Here is a 22,398-nt window from a genome sequence, read left to right as displayed (position 1 = left end):
GAGTTTTTGTGAGATACTGTTGCACCTGTGGCTCTTTGGTGCGTAAAGTTTGCTATTTGTCTTTTATTTTCAATATCGACATCTGGAGATCTGCAATTTTTCACAGTATAATAAACTAACAAAAGATTTAACATAAGCGATTAATCATCTATCTAGCTTTGAACAAAATTTCCTGCATTTTTTGGCATTCCAAAAGTACACACTTCCAACTTTTTATGGAAAATGATCATTAATAATCATACTATAATTGTAGTACCATATTCGTCTGTCAAGGTTACTAGAATTGGAAATCAGTAGAATGCAAAAAGCTTTCCATTCTTCATCTAAGCACTTTACAAAAATGTCGTTAAAATCTGCAAAAATACACCAATGTAAATTACTAAAGTTTCTATGAATTGATTATTTCCACAAGCAAGACACGTTTTATATGGACCTTTTAGAAAATTCGTCAGTTTCTAAAGGTTGGATAGGTTGGAGAGCCGAATTGCAGCATCGATAAATTGGAAAGGGAGGATCTTCTGAACTGTTCGTTCCGATGGGACGATTTCTCGACGGTCAGGGTCGGCTATTATGGTTTTCCTCGAAATCACGTCGTGTAATCGCCGTATTTTACGAGCTGCCGCGAACTACGGACTATTAGGTCGATACAGCCGCAAAACCTAGGGCCACGCTACTTCACAGACACGTTGATTGCCTCCTCCGTCGCTAATTTTTTCTCCTCTCCCTCCCAACAGGGGTGCAAGATCGCAATCAGCTGCCAATTGTCATACTACTCTCTGACAGAAGTCACTGAAAATATACAGAACCTTAACATGAAGAGGAATCTAGTGGTTAGTGCCAGCCACGACGACTGAGCAGCTCATAACGAAAATTACCTTTGCCTACGTTTTCCCCCTTTCCAAAAAACAGAAGAATAACTTTAATCTCTATTCGATGCACAGTTCAACGTTTTAAACAAAATTTTCATCGTATTACACAAGTCTCTTCTTGATCTATAATTATCTATAAATTTATATAATAATAATTTATAATTAATATTCAATTTCAACAATATATATCTCAATAACAATAATATTTCTCCTAAAATGTGACCTCCAAGAGATGTAACACTTAGTTAAACTTCGTCACAATCTTCTTTCTAGAAAATTAATTTTTTTAACAGAAAGAATGATTCGGATGAAAATTATTCTGACGTTATATTAGTTGAGATGGAAATTGTTCTATCAGATTGCAACATATTTTCTTCCATTTCAGTGAAACAGCTGCTTAATTTCCTTATAGTTTGAGAGTAAAACGCGGCCAGAATGGATACGTTAATAACGGTGAGAATCGTCGCAGAGTTTCTGCCGGACGTTCAATAAAATTCCCCGTGAACAGCTTTCAAATTTATTCGGGTTCGACGCTCGTCGTCGTGACGAGCAATTAAACGCAAAAACGAGAGGGAGATCCTCGCCACTGGGGGATGACGGGATCACCGAACAAGATCGATGAAAGTTACTTGTCTTTCAGCTCAGAGTATATCAGTTTCAACCGTAGACACCAGAAAACCTGAACGTGAAACGGGATCTACCTTCATCCTGCTTCATTGATGCCTCTAACCACACCAATTGTGGTCTAGTGAGTTACTGTCCAAATTGATACTTGAAATCTATTTAAAAATATTAAGTGGAATTAATAAGATTCTCTTTGCTAGAGAGAATTTATCTTCTCTTATTGTTCTTTTAATATTAATTCACAGTAATCTTCAATTATTAAATTAAAATTAAATGAAACACTTTTTCATCGTTAGATTAAATTAGAATTTCTTTACAAAAATTAATTATATTCGAGATTATAGCAGTCCTTTTGGAAATATCAAGGCTAATCGACTTTCGTTCAGTAGATCTGAAGATATTAATAAGATTAAATATTTCAACCTTTAAATTTCTATATTTTTACTTATTTTCATGATTTAAATATTCAGTTCTTTAAGATAACGTTTAAAAAATTCTGTGCAGTTGCAGTATCGCAGAATTGAACAAAAGTATAAGTATCATTTAATTTTTCTCACAGAATCCGTTACATCTCTTCAAAAGAAGAAATTCTTCTTTCGAACTTATACCACGAAAACAATTACGTGAGTACGTATGAAGCCAATATTTTGGTCACATCTTAAGTATGAACAATCCTACTAGTATTCTGACAAATTAAATACACATAACCGTAAATTAATTTACCAAAATTATAATAGCAATTTCTCTTGACGTTCTTCTTTTTTATCTATTTAATAACTTATGAAAGAGATGAAACAGGATGGTTCATGGAAGAAGCTGATGTCTTCTAGATCCCCGTTCGATCAACGTCGACGATTCGTTTCCCTTTCAATTAATTCTTAAGTAGAAGAATCGCCTCTCCTTCGTTGAACGAAAGTAATTCTCGCATGGAAGAATAGGCGGCTGGAAGGAGAGCTAGCTATCTTATCGAGGAAATTCGTTCGAGTGATTCACAGCGAGAGGGCCCCGTCGTGATCCAAAGTTAAGTCGCTCTCTCTTCGTTGTCATTCCCATCGAGCCTAAACGTCCCACTTCCGGTTCGGCTATTCTAGCCTGGATCGATTGGAGAGACCGCCTCGTGTCAAAAACACTCGGCAGAAAGACGTTGCCTCGGCGAGTCGAGCCGGATCCTCTCTATTTGATTCATAAATTTCAGAGCGGCGTCTAACTGAAACTGCAGAATCTAGGAAAGATTATATCTTTATTCTATTTATTCATAGAAGCTTTTATTCCATATAGAAGAGTTATTTTAAGTAAAACTGGTAAAAGTTCAAAGAGATTGATTCAGTGAAAGTTAAATGGTACCTTATTCTTATCTTCTTCGATGTAATAATGTAACTTTGCTATTCAAATATAGCCACATATTTTTGGCTCTGCTTTTTGTTTATATTTTATCAGAAATATCCTTATTTTAACTAATACCTAATTCGACATACTGTCCATTGCTTTATTTACACTTCTAAACCAATTTGTACCATGCAACAAAAATTAAAATGCAATTAACTATACAAAATTGATCCATAGGAAATTAGCAGATCTACTTGATTTCATGCCACGACTTTCTATTCCAGTTTCTGTTTTATTTGATTTGTTGAAATATCGCTCAAATACAATCCTTCTTACTCCAAATTTGCTCATCCTTTTTCCAAACCAATCTTTAAAATAGTCTTCAATTTCTATTTTATAAGGATAGAGCTTCTTTTTAGAACTTTTTAGCCACTTCGTCTGGCTAACAACATACGCAATGCAGCAATAATTAATACAATATTTATCCAGTTTATCTCGCAGACGGTTTTTCTTCTCGGTTTGAGTTAATTTGGCTCGTTAACGCAACAGGGAATCGCGAGGACTTAATAATTCCCGATGCATGCCGGCCCTGCTACTCGACCTGGAGTACGATGCTGTGATTGGACGGCATTTGAATGAATGCCATCCGGCATTCACACCTTTTTTCAGCCCCTTCCTCTCAGCCGCGACCCCGTCCATCGTGAAACCCCCGATGTACTCGAGGGTTACGGTAGTTGACACGCGAGCAGCGTGAGCGTGTGCTCGCGTGTGCTTTCCACGTCACGCACACGAGCTAACAACACCGTATCAATTCTCCTCTTCGCCCTGATTGTACATAAAATTATGCAAATTTTCAATTTGTCTATATATAATATAATATATAGGATCTTTTGAAATTTAAAGTATTTTGCAGCTCTAGCGTGACTTTTGGCTTGATATTGCTAGTATTCAGAATGAAATTGTATTCATTGTGTTGTAGAAATCGATTTTTCTCTCTGAGTATCTTGGTACTTTGAAATAATTTTTGCCTGGAAAGTATTAATTGACTCACTTGAATGTACCGTAGAAAATATCAAAGAAGAAGATATTTTCCTCTAGAATCCCAATATGTTGAAAAGGTGTTTCTCTAATCTGAACCATAGCCACATCAGAGACAATGAATGGTATCGATTATTTATTACAATACAGAGTTTCAGTGCACCTGTGCCATTTTCACGAAAACGCCTTCGCCACATCACTTAGTACAGATTTGCATCGACGAAAATTAATCGTTGTCTGGCTGGAAAAGTGTGTCAAACGTCTCAACCGATCGATTATTACGTTCATCAAGTACGTCCTGCCGATTGGTTCGTATTATCGTCCATTTGGCGACTCGGAGCTCCGCCAATGTCTGATATGGCACTGTTAAATTCATTTCCTAAATGCGACACCTCTAATAAAAGAAAACTACAGGGGAAAGCTGTGATAAGTCATATTTTTTGTTTTTCATATGAGAGCTATTTTAATATCTCATATCTTGTTAACAATTCACATATATTACCAAATTTGTATTTTTATTAAAATTGGTTATGAGTGAGATCATCAAATATATTGATTTCTCAAAAGTATTATGGTAAGTTAATTTTTTCATAAATCTTTATGGACTTGATATATTTAATCAGTTATACCTTTAGACTAATTGGGTTTTTCCTATCTTTAATTATATTATATCAAAGTATATCCTTTTAATCACTGAATAACATCAAGATCAATGAAACTATAGCATTACCATGATACAATGAAGACATGTGTTTTCCCTTGTAATCTTCAAATGTTCTAAAACAAATTATTTCAATTAATCTAATATAAATTAACTAAGAAAGAAATAAAACAATTTCTATAAGTGTTTGTTTAAGACTGACGAAATGGAGCAAAAGTTGTGCTTCCCTCAAGAGCAGAATTAGCTTCGCGAAAATTGCCAGCTCCTTAAATTCATCAAGATTACAGGTTCCTTCAGAAATCTCCAAGACACTCAAGTATAGAAGTTATTTTAAACTTTATACGCGATTAAATTGCCCGTGGATTCGTCAGATTAAGTCCGTCGATATTTTCAGAAACTCTCACTCCATGGTACACCCTAAAACTTCCAAATCCATTAACACCTTATTATCGTCATCTAAAGAAAAGTGAAAAGACATAAATTCTAATATATAAATAGAATTTCATAAGTTTCAATTATTATGAAGCCATCTCTAATTAGTTTATTTTATCTATTAGATGTATTCTTTCCTATCTATTTACTTTGAATTAATTTTGTTATTAACACTAAAACTAACAAGCTCTTTAATATGTTCCAGATAGTTGATTGGAATTAATGTAATATATCCAAAATAAATGTTTCTATCCGAATAAAACTAAAATATCAATAACACCAAAAATATTTATCTATTTCTAATAATTGGAAACTATAGTAGAAACATATTTTTGATAATATGAGATTGATTAACAATATGCTGAATCTTAAAACTGTTCCTCTGTAAAAGACAGAGAATGTAACTTATGTTCCTCCCTTATAGTGTTCTATTGGAAAAACAAAAAACCTGATTCCAGTTATTTTGATAGATAGGTAATTCTAGTGTAATAACATTATTAACCCTCAACTGACACTATTGCATCATGGATGACTGTGATAATTTGTCCTACATTTGATGACTTAACTTTCATTTGCATTAATTAATAAAAATTGGAAAATAGAAATACAATTTTTATACAAATTATTATGCTCACTATTAATCAATAGAAGATTCAAGTAACTTTCTTTTATATCAAAAAAGAAGAAATAAAGTTGTTTTGAAATTAATTTTATAATCACTATACTAGTAGAGGCTTAAAGTAACGAGGTTACACCAAAGTTGAACAGAAAATTGAATATTCCCTTTAGTAATCCTTTTCGAATGGAACACCTGTGTGGATACGGCCCTGATACGCATACGTCGATCCAGGCGAGCGTGCAGCTTACATACGAATAACGACGGCGACGACGACGCCGTCGACGAGGACGAGGACGATCGAGGACGCATTACATCCCCACCATCACGTACTACGAAATACTACGTTCTGTGATGCGGTGCAATTAACCCAACGACCCCTCACCCTTCTACATCCTACGTCCTCTTCGCCCCCTCCAACAGACTTCGGACCTGCAGGGGCGCAAGTCCGTCTCTTCTTTTACCGCCCCTACCGGCGCTCTGACATTTATCCATTCGTTCATTCATCAGAACACACTTCTTTAACCGGCTCTCGCCGTTCGAACCACGTAACCACGTTGATTCTGCCTGGTCAGAGTCTTAGGTTGCTCTGGTATTCAACTTCCTATTTGCTTTCATTCAGCTTCACTGAGACAGGTCTGATAAAACTCCTTAGACCAATTAAATTAGAAATCTTCTATTAGAAATTATACAGGAGATCCCCTATTAGATGTATTTTAATCTACAAAAGAGAATATATTTTTATTTTGTTCTGAATCCTGAGTAATATTCTTTGAAGAATTCAGTCTTAGTTCGTTAGATTTTTATGTACAATCATTTAAAGTCTACAGTCTCATCGGGGAAAGTGTTTCCTTGAAAGTTATTCAATAGCTGGTAAATAGCAGTCTACTTGTGATTACTGGAACATTCTGTATTTTTCTATGAGCATGAGTTAACGAATCAAGATTTCCAGTTCCTTAAGAATATTGTAAAGTACTTGACAGAAAGTAAGACATTGTTTTTTTTTTATATATCAGAGTACCAAATGTTGGGAAATCCACTTTAGGACTTTAATGAGAACAAACAGAAATCTAAATATCTTTGTGAATTATTCCACAGACAAATTGTACAATGCCTACAAAAGGTATTGTTCCAATGAAATGTTTTCTTTTATCAGGTTCTGCACATTTCATTTTCATAGTATCAAATTTTAGTAGTCATATGAAAGTACTACTAAAGAACATGTAATTTAATACACCTAGACTTAATTAATTAGACTGTAAATGCTATAATAAATATGATGGTCTGCCTATACTTTCTGTAGCCAGAGGATACACGATTGATTTGAGATACTAATCTTATGTTTTGATTATTGAACTAAATAGATAGCAAATAAATAGAATGCACTATGTTCTTTGAGCTTCTGGTTTGAGTAGAATGGAATGATGAAGAATAATTAAGATGTGCGATGCTTGCACTGGAGAGAAATACAGTTTGAATTCTAACAGAGTTACTTAGGTTAATGAATCTTTTCTTTTATGTAGAATGTTTAAGATATCCTTATTTTCTTTTTTTACTGCATTTTCTTTTTCATTTTTCATAATAACAAATATCCAATTAAATGTTGGAACATTTGTATGAAATGGTTTTCATACATTAATTATAAAAAACAAAGTATTGATTACTATATTAAAGATTTAAGAAAATTTCTTTAAAAATCTTAAGTCGTATTTATTACAATGTCACATAAATACATGTTTCCTATTTCAATAGTAACTGAGACTTATTTCTATGCCTACTTATTATTTTAATAATTTTAAACAACATATACATTTATTTAAAAATTTTACATAACCTTTTCTGTACAGTATTACATAATATATAAAAATAAAAAATTAAAAAATTCAAATCCATATTTGACAATTAATAACTCAAATGACTTAATAAAGCAATAAATTTCTTATACGTATATCTAAATCTAATTATAGAATTAAATAATTTATTTACACTGAATATGTTTATCAATTTATATTATAATCCATAAATAATTATATAGTTTTGTTCATTCAATTCAAATAAAATTTTCGCGCCTCACAACGCTATGCAATATGAATTGTCTAACCTTAAATTGTATACTTATGTTACCTCAATATTTTTCATAATATGTATGCATTGAAATAATCTTTTATCTTCGGAGTTACATTTGTAAATGATCAACACGAACATTTAATTATAATTAATTATAAAATTGGAAGGTACTTACCATCGTATTCACATGTAAATCTTGACGTATTCACACTGCGCAATGATGTTCTTCATGGCGGCAATTCCATCCAAGCTATGCCTTTTACTTTCTTCAGAGTCCAAGGCTTCTCCATATCGCCAACACTTTTTACAAATCACTCCTTTTCAATCACGTATATTTTTTAACATTTTACGAAAAATCACACAAATTTTATCATACTCAACACGAAACTGTCGCGTGCGCGGTCGTATAACGACTGAAAGCAATTAAATGCTTTGAAGCGATTGGAGGATTGCTTAGTTTGCAATGGCGCAAAAATTTGAATCATCTCAGATATAGGTGGATGCATCAAATTGAGAATTCTGAATTTGTTTCAATTCTTGAAAGAGCTCTCAAGTACCGAATCACTTTGAAAATGATTTAAATGATTTAGTGACTTCGTTTTTGGAAAGATAATAAAACATTTTCTAAATTCTATCTTTACAATTTAATCCACTTAGTGTTCAAAATTTACCAAAAAGATTAGTTATATTTTGGTCATTTTCATAACTTTTATCCAAACATGTTTAAATAAATTTATTGGAACTTAACTTAAATGAATCTGTTTTGGTAAATTTTGAGCATTCGATGAATCAAATGAAATTAAATGGAAATTCGATCCTTTTTCAATAAAATGGTAAAATATTCTTAATTTTCGCTGATCGATTTCTTATATTAGTGATTTAATAAAACTTTTAACTAAAAGAATAAAATTAAATAGTCAAAATTGGAAAAGCTATATACCTAACAAAACTAGGCTAAGCTATATACTTAATTAATTAATCACTAAGCTATATATTTAACAAGATTTGTAATTACTTCCAGATTAAAATTCAAACGTCCATCACAATTCACGATAGAATAACTTTTCTTTCACTTTTTGCGTATCGTTTCCCTCGCAAAATGACATGAACAGAAAGATACATTGAGTGCTAAGTGTATTATATGCTCCGTTTATGATATAACTTTATTTTACAGTATCGACCGGTAGAGAACGCCACGTAACACAGTGAGGTGTTAACACATTTAGGGTTAGGCATTCAAATGTCAGGAATCAATTAGAAGTTATAACATGTGTTTCGGATTTTTAATAACGTGATACAGCAATTTTTACAAAGAGACTTGACAAAGAACATAATCGTAAAGTAAGTATTAGTTGAGTGATTAATTAGAGCGTATCTAATTTTATATTTTCAAATATATTAGGTACTTGTGATCTTTCTTACAAAGTTCGAAATTATATCATTATCAAAGAGCATTTCACTTACTGTTTATTATTGATTAATTTAACATCTAAATTAAATTTTATTATTGTAATAAAATGTTATATTAATTGTCTTTTATAAATCAACGAACATATTTTAAATTACTTTTTCGTTTTATTATAAAGCTGAATAGAAATAATCATAAAGATTATTTAAGTTATAGTTTTACTGTATTCTAAATTCTTCTACGGTCAAGTACCATAAAAGATGAAGAGATGGCAGTGATAGTATGTTTTCCTTTATAAATTTTCTCAATGATGATCTCGGTTGATACATATATCGATTGATTTAGTAACCTACTTTACCAATATCTCTAGCGCACTTTTATCGATTGACGATTATCGGTAATAGTTTCTGTCTTTCCTTACCGACAGTTTGCTAAATGTATATTTGCTCATAAAAGTTACTTTCATTTTTGATAAGCAACACTATATCTCATTTCAAAGTAATATATTTCTTTAGCTTTAAATTGAAAGATAGAAGGTATATTTCATTTTGAGTCCTATTTTAAGTTCACTCCCAACAAAGCACTTCTGTATCCCTCGCTTTCTAAATTATCGAATCAGCTCTTGAATGCAACTCGATCAGAGTTTATCTGTTCCTTCGAACTCGTTTCGCTGACCAAGCTTGCCCCTGGCTAGGAACAGGAAACAAACTTCTGGTAAACAGGTCAAGAAAAATTTATAATCTCTTTAGAAATTATTCCGAGATAAAAACAGCGAAATAATTTTTCCCAGAGCACGTAAGTCAGCAATTAGTTGAAAGCGAATTTTACAATAACCAATGCTGTAGAACCTTAAATTTAAGCGCTTAAAGGTTAAGGGATCGTGTCTTATCTAATAAGAATGTCTACCTTAAAGCCTCGGTTTTACGTTTCATTAAAGAACGTTCCAGCAGCGTGCACCTGTACAGGGTGCTCCATAATTATGGCGCAAACGTTGAGGCGGAAATTCTGCGTGAAACAATAAGTCGATAATATAGAATAAAAATAAATAATTGACAAGAAGTTATTTTACGTATGGAAATAAATCGAAAATGTAGAATAACAGTTTTTCATGGGACGCTCTATTTTCAAGAAAATGAAATTTGAAAATTTGTCAAATATACTTAAACCTAGCCAATTCTGAACTGGAGAAAGCTAAATAATTTCCAGGAGCTTGTTCTACGTAAAGATAAACCGAAAGTTAGAATAAAAGTTTTTCATAGGGCGCTTAGTTTTCAAGCGGATGAAAACGTGGCTTTGGATGAGAAAACTTTATTTTACATTTTAAATTTGTTTTCTCACGTGGAACCGCTGCTTTACCGAATGTACCATGGTTACTGGAACACCCTGTACTTCACACGAGGCAATATCGTTGAAGCGGCCCTTAAAAAATGATTTTCGTCATAATCCACCGGCTCTCCGCAGAATAATTTGCCCCAAGACGATATCCTAAGGAAGCCAGCCTGTGGTTTATAATCCGCCTTGTATTTCCATACAAATTAACGACGCACTTCGGGTCCTGGACACGAAATTTCTGGTATCTTTCGAGACCAACAGAGAGGGAGAGAGAGGTTGGACGCCTTTTTCACGACACAAAGGAAAAGCCGGCTATTTGTCTGCCTCCCCTGGCTGGTCTCTGTTATTAAAGCCCTTCGTGTCTTTATTTCACTGGGCCATTGTCGAGCTTGGGAAAAAGCTTGTGCCGGAGTTTGCCTCTAGTTTGATAGCCCCAAAACAGAAATGGGAATTTCAGACGCCTTGTCTTCCAGAAAATAAGTTTAGCCCGCAGTGTCTTTAATTTGATAGAAGATGGACGCTTTATCGCAACTTTTTATCTGGAGATATAATTTCTAGTATTTTCTAGGGACATTTTTATTTGCTACTGGATAATTATTATAGTGGTATCGCTTTATGACTGTTCTATGAATGAAAATAGTTACATGATGAAATGTTTAACCGTTTCCTTTGACTTTCTCAAATTTAAGTTTTTGTGACAAACAGAGCCCAAATAAAATGACGAAATTGTGTGTGACGAAATTTAGTAAGTACAAAGTTTACGAGTGAGAAATAGATTAGGATGGACTGATGTTGAAGTGTGAAGTTTTAATAGAGTGTGCAGGTACTTTGAAACAGCTTAAAATAACAGTTCAGCAATGTCGTCATTGATCCAGACTGAAAGAAGGAAAATGGAATATTTCATGACGGCCAGAGACCATCGAGTGGATCGTTGGTTGGGCTTTAACAATGCTGCTTGTGACCGAGACAACAACTTATTTTCGTGTAGCTCGTGAAACTTGAATGTAATATCGGTACAAAGAGCTGAGAACTAGGCCAACCACGTAAATGCTCTCAAATGAAGCGCATTCCTGCATTCAGACAGGTTTTTTTCCATACAGTAGTCACTCAAAGAACAACACTTCATGGGCCACATTTACTCCATCTATTTCACTAGTGAATTTATTACAAATGTTCAGTTTTAGTTAAATCAACAAGATTAGAATATTTAAAACATATTTTTCTACGTATCTTATTTGGGATTCGTTTCGATAGAAATGTTACAAAACTGAAGGAAAAGTATGAAAATTCTAAATATCCAAAAATTAGTTAAACGCATAAAATTAAAATATTTCGAACATATTTTGCCCTTTTCTTTTGAGTCCATTTATCATAAAAATCTGAGTTTAAAGATATTAGAGGAACAGTACGAAATTCTAAAAATTCCAATTGTTGATTAAACTCACAAAATTATTTAAAAAATATTTTACATATAAATATTTCTTGTACATTTAGCATGAAAAATATAATTATCGAAGGGTTTTAGAGGTATCTTGAACAGGCAACGAAGAAAATTCGAGGCTGGCAAGAGCTAAGAGACGACCCTTCTCGTTATACAACTTTTAATTACAATCGGTTCGATTTCCTTTTTACCGGAGTTTCCATCTGGGGCTTCGTTAAACACAACCGTGGAGCTGACACTCGTAACGTCCACTTATTTTTCTCTCCGCGGCCTTTTCACAGTACTGAATATCCCCCTGACATCCTTAATTAATGACGGAAATACGTTGTTAGTTCTTCGAGTGGTCGAGCTCCGCGACTGTCGTTTACGTATTAGTTTTCTCCTCCCTTCGAGACTTATCTCAGTCATTGCGAGCCATTCTCACGTTCAAACGAAGTTTAAGCTATCTGCAGCCACTGTTTAAATATATTCGTAAACTTCTCTACATTTCAAGTCTGCCATCTAAATGTGGATTTGAATAGAATAGCACAAAGAAGATAATTTCTTCCACTCTAATTTCTTCCTATTTATTTATTTCTTCTTCAGTGAATTTGAATGGAGTGAGATGAAGATAATTTCTTCCACTCTAATTTCTTGCCATCTATTTTTTCTTCATTTATTACATCTAACTTAGATTTGGATAGTCAGAATACTGTCTATTACTACTTTTACTTGTTGAGTAAATAACATGGAACTGAGACCTATTACTCTTTCAGTGTAGGAAGAATCTCTTCACTTCAAAGTTGCCTTTCTTTGTTACCAAAACATGTGACACATTAATACATTTTGAAGTTTTTGACAGGTATCTTAAATTATGAAAAAGAAAACCCACGAAAATTAAATCACTGTTATCATTGAGGTAAGTATCATTCTTTGAGATTTTATTACAATTGTCTTATATTAAATGTTGTATTTAACAGCATACTTAGTCTATCCATTTAGTAATATGATAAATCTATAATAAATTTATAACAACAGTGAGCCTATCTAGTATATAAATAAAATATGAAGATAATTATCTTTGTCCAATTTCTTTGTAGATGTTATCTTATATTGGAGAGTCCCTGTGGCTAAGCTCAGGCCTTCTAAATAGCATTCTGAAGTTCCTGGAATTAAGGTGATCTTCTAAGCTTCTTAGGAGAAGTGCAAATGAATATTCTATTTCATGCTGATGACCCTTTAACCGCGTTCTCAGCGTCTCACGAATCACGGCGGATAAGAAATTGGCATTGTAGCGTTTATCAGCGCATCAGCTGGTATCTTGTACTCTCATTAATGAGAATTATGTCAAGGAATCGTATCGATTAAAGCTTAGCCTAGATACTCGACGACGAGGCGTCGCTTCATTGATTTACTATCATGCGTTGCCTACAAATTTACCACTCAGATGATGTTACTTCAAAGCGCATTTTTGTCTTCTCGCTGGGAATGAGCGTCACTGAAATAGCTCAAGAAGTTGAATTGATATAACAAGTCTGTGCTTCATCTGGGCACATAATATTTCATAAATAAAATCCTCTTAAGATATGAGGTTCCTCAGTACGGATTTATTGTTCTTAGATCCTCCTGGGCCTACCACCTGTTTAGTTTAAATTTAATGTCTTCTTACCAAGGATCAGATCTACTTGCTATAACAGATTTATGCTTCATTTGTGGAGATGCAATATCTTGTAAATAAAATCTCCCGATTTTGGTTCAACCTTTTGTCTAGTTTAACTTGGAATATTGCTTATGGTCAAAGATCAATACTACTACTTGGTATAATAAATCTGAACACAGTATTTCATAAATGAAATCTTTAGACGCGAACCTCTGGTTTTGTGTCTAGTTAAATTTACAATTTTATTTATTATTACGTATGCTGATATTGGAAGAATGTTGAAGTCTGCGTTAAACTTGGCAGTACATATAAGCAAACGATAAACTGTAGCAACAATAGAGTCATTAAAGTGTAATATAATGAATATAAAAAAATGAAGTGATGAGAGATTATATTTCAAATATAATATAGATGTAGGAGAAGATAGGAAGAATCCATCTCGACGCTCTTAATTAAAATACGTCAGTTACTATCTTTATTCAATAAATATAATATTACATCATAACATAAGGAATATCGTGGTGTGTAATTGTCCTCATCCAGCTGGACAGCTCGCAAGTAGCTATTCTTGCGAGTGGTCCCAGCGATTTGCAAATATATCTCTATATACGTGTACTACACACGTGCGTGCCGTGTGCACACGTACACGTATGTATACATATACCATCTTTAATATAGATCTTTCTTCTCTAGAGACAGCACAAACACGTAGTATATTACAATATCGTTACAAGGACAGTCACGGATCTCCGGCGATCGTTTTTTTTCTTTAATCTAATTCTCCGGTGTTCCAACGCGAATCTCTTGGTGGTGACGTGTTCAACAACCATCTTGATATTTTACTTTCTTCAGTTGGCCCACTTGGAGACAGGTTGTCCCTTAGCCAGTAACTAGTGTTTTCTTCTTCGAAGATTGATACTAGTGCCTTCACATACGAGACTTTTCAGATTATAGGATTTTCTATTACTTGTACTTCAAAAATCTTAAAAATAATTGTACTTCAATTTTTCTTGTTACAAAATATTATACACTAATTTATATTTTCTTAGTGTAAAGCATAGTTAAATCAATAAAAATAACGAATAGAACTAAAGTTAAAAGGAACTAGAGTGTATTTTTTATCTCTGTCCCTATAGTTTCTCCATTACCAGGACATGCTATTAATCACATCACCAACGATTTACTTGTTCATATCATAAAATTCACCGAGTACTTGGATTAGAAAACTAGGAGGTCAACAACCTGAGCTTAATTACAGATGCACACAAATGCATCATCTGCGTTGGAGTCCCCTTGCAAAATATTACTAGAAGAGGAATAAAATTCCCAGCAGTAGAATCGTCAGTGAAATTTTTCCTAGCATATATCTTCTCCAAAACTTACGAATAAAATAATAACTAATTAAAAAATGTAATATATATAAATTGAAAAATTTATTTTGTATATTTTTTCCTGATACTTTATTTAGATATCCCTAATTTCAAGAAAGAGCCATTGATAAAATTTATAAAAATGACAAATATTCAATAGATAAAATTAAAAACACCATAACAATCGTATAACAAATATTTATATAAGCCACTCTAGGCTCAATGAGTTGTTGAAATAAGCTGGTCACGAGAAATTGAAACCTAACCTCTTCTCTGACCAAGAAGCGTACTTCAATGAAGGGTTTGGTTGTAAAAATTCGCGTGGAACCCGTACGACGCTTCCTCTCTTGCTAATTAGTCTAATATTTACACGAGTCTGTCGTACAGCGGACGCCTGATCGAACCTTTTCGTCTCTCCAACCGGATTCGCTTAGCAAAAGTAAAAAATAGGTACTTTCCAGCCTTCAGGCTCAACTAAATCATGTCCCCGCTAGAATTGGAAGAGCGTTGGAAGTCACCAGTGGTCTCTGGCGATTGATTTCATTTTCTTTCATCACTCTGTCTGGAGAAGGAAGAGAGAGTCTTACCGTTTAACGTTTTGCATATGAAAATAGGTGTATACCATTTATATTATATATCTCACGCTATCACAATATACGGTCTAAGGTTAAGTCCAGTTTTGATATGTACAATATAATATATTATTTATAGTATTTCACACGGTGAGTCCATTTAGCTAAAACATTTGACGTGTATTCTACAAATCATCTGATTTATGGGGCAAACTTTATTGTCCTAAGCGAATTAACTTACTAGTTCTTAGAGGAACTTAGAATATTTAGAAGATTTATGAGAATTTATATTAGTTTACTTGTAAACTTTTCCTTACTTTCTATATTTAAAAAAAATTAAAAAGGAGCTTTCCAACAACCATTATATTGTTAAAGAATCAGAATTAACACTTCCCACAAAATTGTTTCAATTCACCATTTTGACATCTGGGTCTTTTTAATCAATTATGAAATTTGATCAATTGTGAAATTGAAGGTATAAGAATCTTTTTTTGATTAATTTCCATCAACAAACTATCCATTCTCAAAAATAATCTCAATCATAAAGTTATTCAAACGCATAAGCTAAGTGGAGCACCCTGTTCACCATAATCCACACTATTCCCATGCGCCTCGCGCGAGCTGAATCTCTACCTTTGTACAGATTACTAGTCTGTAATGCACTTTGATCGTTTGATTGTGTCGTCAGTTTGTTTTGGCATGCTTCTGAAGCCAGGCCTCGCCCGGTAGTCCCTTTAAAGTACCTGGGAGTAAAAATTGACTGGTGTAGAAACGTTTGAATGGTTTTAGCGACGGAGACCGGGCTTCAGAAATGATTTCTGACTCCTACATGTTCCTACAGTCGTGTAAGATGATTTGAGGAGCATAGGAAACCTTGTGAATCTAACGTGAAGTCAGAGGACACAGCGAGCATGTATAATTTCTCTTCTTATGTGGACTCTCTCTTCCTGTCCCTGCCTGCCTAATTAGAAACTCAACTAAAAGGTAGAGAATGGAGCACAGTGTGATGGCCTGGTGTGTGTATGTACACTGATGCTGACACAGTCAACATCACCGTGGCGTCTAAGTATGTACACTGAATTGACCATGGAATACAAGGTAACAAATGGGGCAAGAAGAACACGGTCCCAGCGCCATCTGTAGGGCAATTCCCCTCTCTGATTCCAGTGGATTGCACGAAGACCCGAAGAGGTAGCATCTGCCAGGGCAGTGTCCTGTTGAGAAGGCAGGCAAACGCTTCTGCTGGGCTTACGATCATTGGACGAAATTTACGTTGAATGTTTCCACCTCCATGGGCTGTAGACTCACCCCCTGGAGGCCGTCCTTTAGCCTCTGCTTCGTCTTGGTGCCGGTTAGCGAAGTCTTGGTTACATTAAGATTCGCTAGTTTGAAGAACGAAGTCCCTTGACCAATTTTCTCAGTCAATGGACAGTGTTTCATGGCCACATCCACTCCCACAGAGCAACTATAACCTTGTCTATGGAGCACCATCAGGGCACTATTCACAGGGAAGTGTGGCAGCTTTTGATCGTGATTGGTCCTCAAATTTAACAGATGCAGATCACAGGGGAAACTTTGACTTAGTAGCCTAACCTCTGGTGCCATCGCTATGTCACCTTCTGTACCATCTACTACGAAAATGTTCACAGGATAGTTGAGAGCATTGCTTAGATGATTGGCAAAGAGAGAAGGCTTGGAGTACTTGTCCTTTTCCCCGGTGATGTCTTCTAGCAGTAGCCAGTGCTTGATGACAGTTCTACGATTGTCCAGAAGACCTTCACCCATTCCTCTGGAGTCATCGTATAGCGTTCTCCTGTCTAACATCACTTCTAGCCAGCCTGGCTGATAACTGGCTGCTCCTTGGCAGTGATTCACCAACAGAGTAAGTCTGTGATTGGTGTCTTCTATGTAGGCCATAGTGGTGATGGGAAAGTAGTTACCTTCGATGCCAATTCTCTCTATCTTCGTCCTTTTGATCATCTGGTGACCGTTTAGGTCTGTATAAAACTCTGGAGGGTCACCATTCAGGATATCAGTTTGTAGACGCATGAACATTTCTGTTTCACGGTTCTTTGGCGGAGTTTCAAAGTCCACAATATTTCTCAGATAGATAGCCTCGCCTAGTCCGTCGTCTCTGTGATAAATGGCCACATGGTGGCTCAACAACTTTCCATACTCGACTGTCAGCCTCGAACTCAGGCTTCCACTAACGATGTAGATCTTTTGATGAGGGGTGTACGCTTCAAGAACGTCCTTATCGATGTCTCGAAGATTAGGATCAGGCATGAACAAATAGGCCCCACTGTGGAACTGTGCAGACGGATAGGCAGCGAACTGAATGGCGCATTGCATGATCTTACCAGTCGCCTTTTTGGTCACCCTCTTCAGGAACCCGGTCTGACCATCGAACAGCAGTTTCATCCTTTGGTTTTCCAACTGAACGTCGCCTACTTGCATGGGTTTGATAGGAAATACGTTGTCCTTCCCACATCTGCTGCAATACACTGTGGAAATAGCCTCCATGGGCACTTTATCTACCTGCTGAAGATGATACGTGGCTATGGATAAAGGTTTCAGTTCAACCACAAATAACAAAACATAAACATCGTGAGTAATGCTCGTGGCGTTCATCACAGGAGCTATCTGATACGGAATAGGGTTCTTCTGTGTATCCAGAACCCTAATTTTGTAGGAAGTGACTTTGAGACTGATCACCTCCTGCCTGGGCTGAGCCAGAGGGTTGAATAGGACTATCTTCTTAGTTTCCTGACCATTGATACCAATGGGTATCTTTTTTGGTAGCTTTTCGTAGCTGTCTCTATCCGACTCAGCCAAAACATACACAGAATTAGGCTTGCTGGCGCTTCCAGCTAAGGACTGAATGGCGAAACTCTGGAGACTGGTCGTGTCTGAAATAGATTCGAACAGTTTTAGAGCATAGTCCTTCATGACGAAAGACTTGGAGGTACCAGTGATGGCATCGTGATGTTGGAAGAGACCTAAATTTCTCCTGGCTTTCACCAGTTTCTCGAAGTAAGTCTCATACAGCATGAAGTCTTTGCCAGATTGTTTAGCCACGTTTAGAGCTATGGTGTAGAGGATCTCAGCTGATCGGAGATTAGCTTCCAACTCACGGTCCAAAATTTTCATGTACGGCCTCGTAGTGAAGTAGCCACTCCAATAGGCTGGTCTGCCCTCGCTGAAGATGTCGGAGTATACGAAGAAGTCGCCCTTCAATGTTGGGAACTCCTCGATTCGTTTTCTGATCTCACGGAAGTAGTCTTTAGGCGTACCGAACACAATTTCTGCATTGTACTCTTCTTTTCTACTGTTAATGTAGTCCATTAGGATTTTATAGTTGGTGTACTGTTGGTCCCACTCGATAGCATGGTCGTATCTGAAATAGAGTAGAATATGGAGCTAGTAAATACTTTATGCAGTATAATGTTTCACATTTTCAAGGAAATTGGATTGCAATACGAGTAAACAACTTCAAAAGTGATAATTATCTATTTAATTCTCTAATTATTTCTATCACAAAATTCGAATTAATCCTCACCTAAAATCATCCCCAAGCGGCATCAACACCACATTATGCGTGAACAGTGATCCGGTCCTAGAATACTGTTCCAGAAGTAGCTCAGCCATCTGTTTGACGTTGTTGGGCGTAATCTCCACCGCCCTGACCGAATACTCAGTATACTCTCCACGAATTTTCCTAAAGTCGAAGTTCAGACACACATGAGGATGTGGACCACAGGAATGCTTGATGTTGTAGATATCGAACGGTTGATTGTGAGTCAACATATCAGCCTTGCCGGTTTGATCCCAGGGCTGTATCCAGATGAAGTCACCGTACTGTTCCTTGGCGAACCACTGCTTCCACGCATAGTGTATTCTCTGAATGACTGTACCAGAAGCTCCAGAGGCTTTCAGGAAGTATGGTATAGTACCACCATGACCAAAAGGGTCCACGGACCAACCAGATTCTGGGATCACGTCCAGGTTCGTCTTCAGCCACTGGTGACCTGGAATCAAAAAGACATGAATCGGGACAATTAAAAAACACCAGTCTGCAGGCTGTGAATAGGGAATGAAGAGCTTCAGTTTGCACAATAGTTAGCAACGCCGCGGAATAATCGGCTTTTCTGGTATGCCGAGTACTGGCAAGCCATCCGGCCGTTTAATGTCCTGGGAACGGTTAGGTGAATCTTTTGAGGCTTCTGCAGGTCTCATTAAGACAGACACAGGTCTTGTACAAATCAAAAGGATCGATGCGAACAGCGTCGTTAAATTCGAAGAACGTCTTTTGAGTGCCGTTCGTTCGTACCGCCGATCACGAGACACTTATCGCCGTGTAAATATCTCCGGGGTTCGTTTAAAAGCTCATGCTCCACGGGAGAACAGGAGCTTCTTCTTGAGCGCTTTCAGGCGAAACAAGTAGAATCCGCGCAGTATGATTCGATGCAAGTTCCTTATAAAAGTGGAAATCTAAGATATGTGTCTGTGTGTGTGTTTATGTTTATCGATTATTCTCGAAACGGTTGGGTCCAAAAATTAATCTGTATCCTATCTACTAACGCATTTCCAGGATTTTCCAGTCGATCAAATAAATCATCTATCAGAAGTATGGTTGATTTAGGAAACAGTGTGACTATTTGGGAAAAAGAAGAACGAGATAGGAAAAGATGGTAACAGGTTTGGTTGGCCATTGTACCAGAGGTATTCAATAATTTAGACTCGATTTCTCACGGTGGAGACCCGTTTCGATACGTGGTCGTAGTGGACGGTGTAATCGCAGCCTATTTATCAGTTCTCACCCTCCTAACATTCCTCGCCGGCCAAACAACCCCCTTTGACCCTGTGCAACAGGGGGGAGTTAATCCACATCCGTTGCCACAGGATAGAGACTGCGTTTCGGTTTCTCGATCGACAATTTATGGTGTCATATGGTTCGCAGCGCCTCTAGCGTCGATTACAGTAACTATCCTTAGGTCTACGACTGCTTATCTACGTTTATTAACTCCATAAACTGCGTTTATGGTCGAGCTTCATTCTCGCTGATCGTCTGATAAAAATTAATTAGAAATTGTTTTATGAACGGAGTAGAGTTTCGTGATTAATTTTATAGGTCAGAAATTGTACTATATTTCATGGAGAAACGTGAGTTGGTCGAGGGAAGAAACGATTTAGAAAAATGTGTACATTGCAGATGGAGAGAAGGAACACGGTACGGTATTCGATGTGCAATCGTAGCAAGGTATTTCTTTATTTTATTCCGACGTCGCTTTGGTCTTTGTATTTTCGAAGGGAAAACGAATTCACACGGGCTTCTAGTTCCCCTCGATAAACGATCGTTGATCGAATCCAATGAAATGCTCGCGTACAATGGAATAGAATTCTCTGCGATCTGCACGACTTCTGACGTGGAAAATGAACTACTGGGCAGAGCCGAGCTTTTGGACTGTCGTGATAAACTGTTCTTTTTCTTTTTTTTTATCGTGAAACGATTCTTTGACTTTTTCAAGTTTATGCATGAAAATTACAGAATTCGTTTCACATAAAAAGAAACGAGAAATGCGAAATTTAATAAATTAAATTCGAAATACCGTTCCAAGAACAGTACGTAATTGAGTTAATACGGTTTTAGGAGAAAGAGGCAAACGGAGACAGGTCCAATTATCAGGCTAATGCAATCGTCTGAAGCGTCCCCGAAATTCCTGCGAAACCGAATTCGTATTCAGGATTCTCCTATGCGCATGGCCGAACATCAGAACAGCCCAGCAACAACAACAACAACCAACAGATGCACTTGCTGTGCATGCAACGATGTGCAGCTAAGCGTGCGTGTTAACGCACGCTGTCGTGTGGATGCAGCCTGTTCTCTATGGGCTCTTCCTGGCCTAAGTACAACGCTCTTGCGGATTTAGGTTAGCTCATTAACGACCAACATTGCTCTCCAGCAATATCTCATCTGCGATCTTCCTTCTCAATCAATTTACATTTTCCAGTTCTGCTTTTTGGCACTGCGATTTCGAAACGACTTGAAAGTGGATTGGAAAACGAAGGGGCTCGTTCAGTTCAAATTCTCCAACCATTCGCTCAATATTTTTCCCACGACGATTCTACCAATTCTACGAAACTCAAAGAGGTTTCGAGGTTTCAAAGATCAGCCACTAAGATAATAATAGCCACGTAGATCCAAATGACAAAATGCTGAATTCAAACAGTTTTGTGGGAAGTGTTAATTCTGATTCTTTAACATCATAACGGTTGTTGGAAAGCTTCTGTTTAATAGCCACGTAGAAAGACCATATGCCTGGCCATTAATTTGTACAAAGTTAGAAAGATCATAGACAAAATTAGCATCATCACACGCACGCGTTATAATTTTCCAATAAGAGAAATACATTGCAGGAATAACACCAACCATACGACGACGACGTAACTTGGATTTCTCATAAAAACGCGGAAACAATACTTGCTGGCGTTTTTGCAAAGAAAAAGATTGAAACACCGGATTAATAGGAATAGAGAGAAATGGTAATCGAAAATGGTGGCCGCGGGGCTCGCTCTGCGCTATTCCCCCGGAAACAATAGGCAACCCGAGAGCGTCACGCGTGCAAATCCAAGTGCATTTCGTTGGGCGTGGAACAATTGGAAGACCGCTAATGAAAACGATCGCCGACCGGATCAGATTTAATTTTATTAATAACCAATACCATCTATCAGGGCTAAGCTACCAATGAACGAAGAGCTACGACTCCTGGAGTGATCTTACGCGTTCGATTTACGGCACATAAATTCGTTGAGGCATGCCTTATCGTGTACCCCTTAGGGACTTCCGACTGGCTGACCCAAATGTTCCATCCGGATTGACCCAGTTTCTCCTCCGAACGTCCTCGAGGTATCTGTCTGGTTTATCTGCACGGAAGGCAACCTTCCGTTTCGAAGTTTCAGTTTTATCGTTGGAACGGCGAACATTCCACGAAAATGCGAATTC

At 36.4% G+C, this 22,398-nt stretch overlaps 2 protein-coding genes and 2 long non-coding RNA genes across 13 annotated transcripts in view; 2 read left to right on the top strand and 2 right to left on the bottom strand.

The window, feature by feature from the left end:
- The window catches only part of LOC126925677 (rho GTPase-activating protein 100F), a 64,295-nt gene extending 56,050 nt beyond the window's left edge, over window positions 1-8,245 (bottom strand). Inside the window, exons 1-4 of one of the 3 annotated variants that reach the window (XM_050741474.1) lie at window positions 7,809-8,243; window positions 876-6,287; window positions 434-789; window positions 257-353 (exon numbers count right to left, since the gene is read on the bottom strand). The gene's annotated coding sequence lies outside the window, so the exon portion shown is untranslated. Of the gene's footprint in view, window positions 1-256; window positions 354-433; window positions 790-875; window positions 6,288-7,808 lie in introns of all 3 variants that reach the window. The other 2 variants (XM_050741475.1, XM_050741473.1) reach the window with 2 other exon arrangements.
- Window positions 8,246-10,969: 2,724 nt separating this feature from the next.
- Window positions 10,970-14,254, top strand: LOC126925706 (uncharacterized). 2 transcript variants are annotated; one of them, XR_007714075.1, is made up of 4 exons: window positions 10,970-11,118; window positions 11,229-12,712; window positions 12,894-12,970; window positions 13,049-14,254. It is a non-coding gene; the product is annotated as an uncharacterized LOC126925706 (long non-coding RNA). The 2 variants fall into 2 exon arrangements; XR_007714074.1 differs by having other exon boundaries at window positions 12,894-14,254.
- LOC126925679 (alpha-mannosidase 2) overlaps window positions 13,906-22,398 on the bottom strand; it is a 167,931-nt gene continuing 159,438 nt past the window's right edge. For all 7 annotated transcript variants that reach the window (XM_050741478.1, XM_050741480.1, XM_050741484.1 and 4 more), the window contains 2 exons: window positions 18,955-19,423; window positions 13,906-18,792 (listed from right to left, as the gene is read on the bottom strand). In XM_050741478.1, coding sequence (XP_050597435.1) covers window positions 16,650-18,792; window positions 18,955-19,423 — 2,612 coding nt within the window. In that variant the 3' untranslated portion in view covers window positions 13,906-16,649. The remainder of the gene's footprint in view (window positions 18,793-18,954; window positions 19,424-22,398) is intronic.
- On the top strand, window positions 20,502-21,769 carry LOC126925713 (uncharacterized). The gene is made up of 3 exons (XR_007714083.1): window positions 20,502-20,625; window positions 21,046-21,325; window positions 21,407-21,769. It is a non-coding gene; the product is annotated as an uncharacterized LOC126925713 (long non-coding RNA).

The sequence above is a fragment of the Bombus affinis genome, chromosome 16, assembly GCF_024516045.1.
Source record: "Bombus affinis isolate iyBomAffi1 chromosome 16, iyBomAffi1.2, whole genome shotgun sequence".
Lineage (NCBI taxonomy): Eukaryota > Metazoa > Arthropoda > Insecta > Hymenoptera > Apidae > Bombus > Bombus affinis.
The sequence above is the reverse complement of the archived record's forward strand: the minus strand, read 5'-3'. Positions and strand labels throughout refer to the sequence as shown.